Source organism: Phyllostomus discolor, chromosome 2 (assembly GCF_004126475.2).
Source record: "Phyllostomus discolor isolate MPI-MPIP mPhyDis1 chromosome 2, mPhyDis1.pri.v3, whole genome shotgun sequence".
In the NCBI taxonomy this organism is placed as follows: Eukaryota; Metazoa; Chordata; class Mammalia; order Chiroptera; family Phyllostomidae; genus Phyllostomus; species Phyllostomus discolor.
The window spans coordinates 162,048,568-162,051,882 of record NC_040904.2 but is presented as its reverse complement, the minus strand read 5'-3'; the positions used below and the strand labels follow the sequence as shown (position 1 = coordinate 162,051,882).

Genomic DNA, 3,315 nt, shown 5'->3' with positions numbered 1-3,315 from the left:
CTTGGCACACTGTTTACTTAATGAACTCCCCTGAGCCAACAAAAAAGATGCATAAAATAAGTCCAGCTCTACCTGTATGACATATATAGAGAAGAACATTCTTATTTTCTATTTTTGAAAATGGTACTTGCAGGAAAATATTACAGTCTCTGAATTTTTAGAAAAACATTACTTAAATTTTATGGTTGTATAATCATAGAATTATAAAATATTCATTTATAATATTTGTATAAATACAAAAAAAATCTTTAACAAATGTGTTTTATTTCCTTGTCCAACCAGGCCTAATCTGAGTTAGTGCATAGATCTTGGATAAAAAAAAAAGCAAGAATGAGCTGTATAATAACATTTTCCAAAAATTTTATAATACCAGGAATAAAGGATATTATCAAATATTACTAGTCTAAAAAGAAAGAGAACTATGTTACCATGAGACAGTTAAATCAACACATTTTGGTAGTACAATGAAAATCAAATAAATTTCTAACTCAGTTTATCAGCTCTGAAATTATGTAAATGTTTAAGCCAATTAGACAATTAAATTTGAGGCTAAATCATCAAGAAGAAGCAAGTGTAAGTAAATTTGTTATTCTTCAATATAATATTCCATTTTATTCAAATGCTTTAAAATATTATATGCATATATACTTGTGGATTTATATCTATTTCAATATTAAAAGTTAAATAATTGTTTACTACCAGGAAAACTACTAATGGAACCCTAAAGCAAGAAAAAGTTTTGGATTGTTCAGTTATATTTTTCTAAGTTCAATGGTATTCTACTATAGAAATAAGATTCTAATAGGATTATTTCCTATTAGAATATCTCCTCAGTATGTGTTATTTCGTCCACTTGTTTCTAGGCTATAGCAATAATGAAAACGAAACAAATGAATCATACATTATATAAATTAAACTGTTTCTAGGTGATTATTTCTTTTAATAACAGAACTTTCCCTTTCTTATTCTGATCTTTCTATCAGGAAAGGGAAAAAATGTTGTGGAGAGACTAATAGCACCAACCAAACCCTTAAGAAAGTAATGTAGAAGACAATGCCAGCAAAGCATTTCCAAGGATAACCAGGTATGCTCTAGGGTGAGATGATTACTATGTTGACTAGTTGTTTCACTTTGTGAAAGTCTCCTAAATTATGTAATCCTCAAAATATAAAATGTGGTGTTTGGCCAAACTAACCTCTGTAAACTTTTAAATTCTGTTATTTAGTTTGTCCACAATTTAGACTGTTTTTATAACACTGAGAAAAAGAAAAAGATCAATTAGAATATTTTCATATTTTTAAAAGGAGATCAATATTTTAAAGGATAATTGCAAGGTTAATTTAAAGAAACAGAAGAAGAAATAGCTTTTGTTTAAATGTTAGCACAAGCTCTTTTTCATGGTATATGTATGTTCAAAGAAAAGGTTATATTTAACTTCAGCTAATATTCATTACTTGATTGTAAGGTCAAATGGAATTTGGAGAGAGTGGCTGAGGGGAACTGTGTTTAGAATTTCATAGATTATTTATCATCATAGAACTTTTAAAAATTTCATGCTCTATCATCAATTTTGTTTTAACTGTTTTATGTTCTGTAGGGGAAACATGTATTTTCTGTTCTACAGCGGGGGAAGGATAAGCAATGAGAAACCACACAGTACCCACAGAATTCATTCTTCTAGGACTATCAGATGATCCAGAGCTTCAGATTGTGATTTTTCTCTTCTTAATCATCACATATATATTAAGTGTCTCTGGAAATTTGGCCATCATCACTCTCACCTTGGTGGATTCTCATCTATGGACCCCTATGTATTTCTTCCTCAGGAACTTCTCTGTATTAGAAATATCCTTTACAACCGTCTGTATTCCCAGATTTTTGGGCACAATTATCACCAGAGACAAAACGATTTCATACAATAATTGCATAACTCAATTGTTTTTCTTCATCTTCATGGGTTTAACTGAATTTTATCTTCTAACTGCCATGTCCTATGACCGCTATGTGGCCATCTGCAAACCCCTGCACTACACAGTCATCATGAACAACAGAGTCTGCATATTGCTTGTCCTCTGTGCTTGGCTGGCAGGATTCTTAAGTATCTTCCCACCAGTTGTTCTTTTTCTCCAATTAGATTACTGTGGCTCCAATGTCATTGATCATTTTGCCTGTGACTATTTCCCCCTCTTGCAATTATCCTGCTCAGACACCTGGCTCCTGGAAGTGATTGGTTTTTACTCTGCAATAGTGATTCTGCTGTCGACCTTGGCATTAATAATTCTATCCTACATGCTCATCATTAGAACAATTCTAAGACTGCCTTCTGCCAGCCAGAGAAAAAAGGCATTTTCTACATGCTCCTCTCACTTGATTGTTATTTCCATTTCTTATGGAAGCTGCATATTCATGTATGCCAACCCTTCAGCAAAAGAAAAGGCATCTTTGACCAAAGGAGTAGCTATTCTGAACACTTCTGTTGCTCCTATGATGAATCCATTTATATATACCTTGAGGAACCAGCAAGTGAAGCAAGCCTTTAAGGAAGCTTTTCAAAAGGTTATCTTTTTCTCTGGTAAATGAAAGTACCAGTTATATTAAAAGAATAAAATTCTTATCAGTGCTTTCTATTATTCCTACTCTCTCAAACCATTCTTTCCTTCATTACAATTATTTTTCCTTTTTTATTCTCATATTAAAATTCCTAAATGTTGCTCCAGAATATTGCCTGAGCATTGCTTCAGAATATTCTGTAAATTCAAATATTTTGTTCAAATGCATTTGGATGAAGTAAAAACATTTGGCTTAATGGTTACGATTTTGAGTAGAAGGCATTTAGTTTTGAAGAGAGATAAAGCATTTAGTTTGATGAAAAGACCTCAGGATAGATTTGAAATTCTGAACTTTTCCTTCTTATCAGCTAATTAAAAATGAATGTTATTAGGAAATTTTGATTTTATTTGGCATTTGAATGAAATCAAATAGTCACCATCACCAGGGGGTTGGGAACAAAATCTAAACATCTACATAAATATATTAAATGGTTTTACACGCATATATATTAAAGTTATTTATGCTATTAGTAATAATTATAATAAGAAGGAGAAGAGGGAAGAGGAGGAAGGGTAGAAAATAAAATAAAGTTCTTTCAGCAATTGCTGTATGTCAGCACTATTGTTTGCTTTGTAATAGTTCATTGAACCCTGCAAATAACTTTATGAGGTATCTACAATTATTATTCATTTTTAGTCAGAGGTATTTTTCTGTAGTTAGATTACCTGCCTCCAAAAGTTAAAATATAGTTAGAGAACAGACAAT

At 31.4% G+C, this 3,315-nt stretch overlaps 1 protein-coding gene across 2 annotated transcripts; it reads left to right on the top strand.

Annotated features, from left to right (window-relative positions):
* The first annotated feature begins 257 nt into the window (after positions 1–257).
* On the top strand, positions 258–2,632 carry LOC114513345 (olfactory receptor 6C3). Of its 2 annotated transcripts, XM_036018874.1 has the most exons (3): positions 258–577; positions 984–1,084; positions 1,598–2,632. In XM_036018874.1, exon 3 carries the CDS (start codon positions 1,642–1,644, stop codon positions 2,578–2,580), a length of 939 nt encoding a protein of 312 aa, XP_035874767.1. In that variant the 5' UTR covers positions 258–577; positions 984–1,084; positions 1,598–1,641; the 3' UTR covers positions 2,581–2,632. The 2 variants fall into 2 exon arrangements, with proteins under 2 accessions (XP_035874767.1, XP_028388442.1); XM_028532641.2 differs by lacking the exon at positions 984–1,084.
* The last annotated feature ends 683 nt before the right edge of the window (positions 2,633–3,315 follow it).

Excerpts from the sequence above, each read along its gene's own strand:
- LOC114513345 (XM_028532641.2), top strand. The coding sequence starts at position 1,642 with ATGAGAAACCACACAGTACCCACAGAATTCATTCTTCTAGGACTATCA.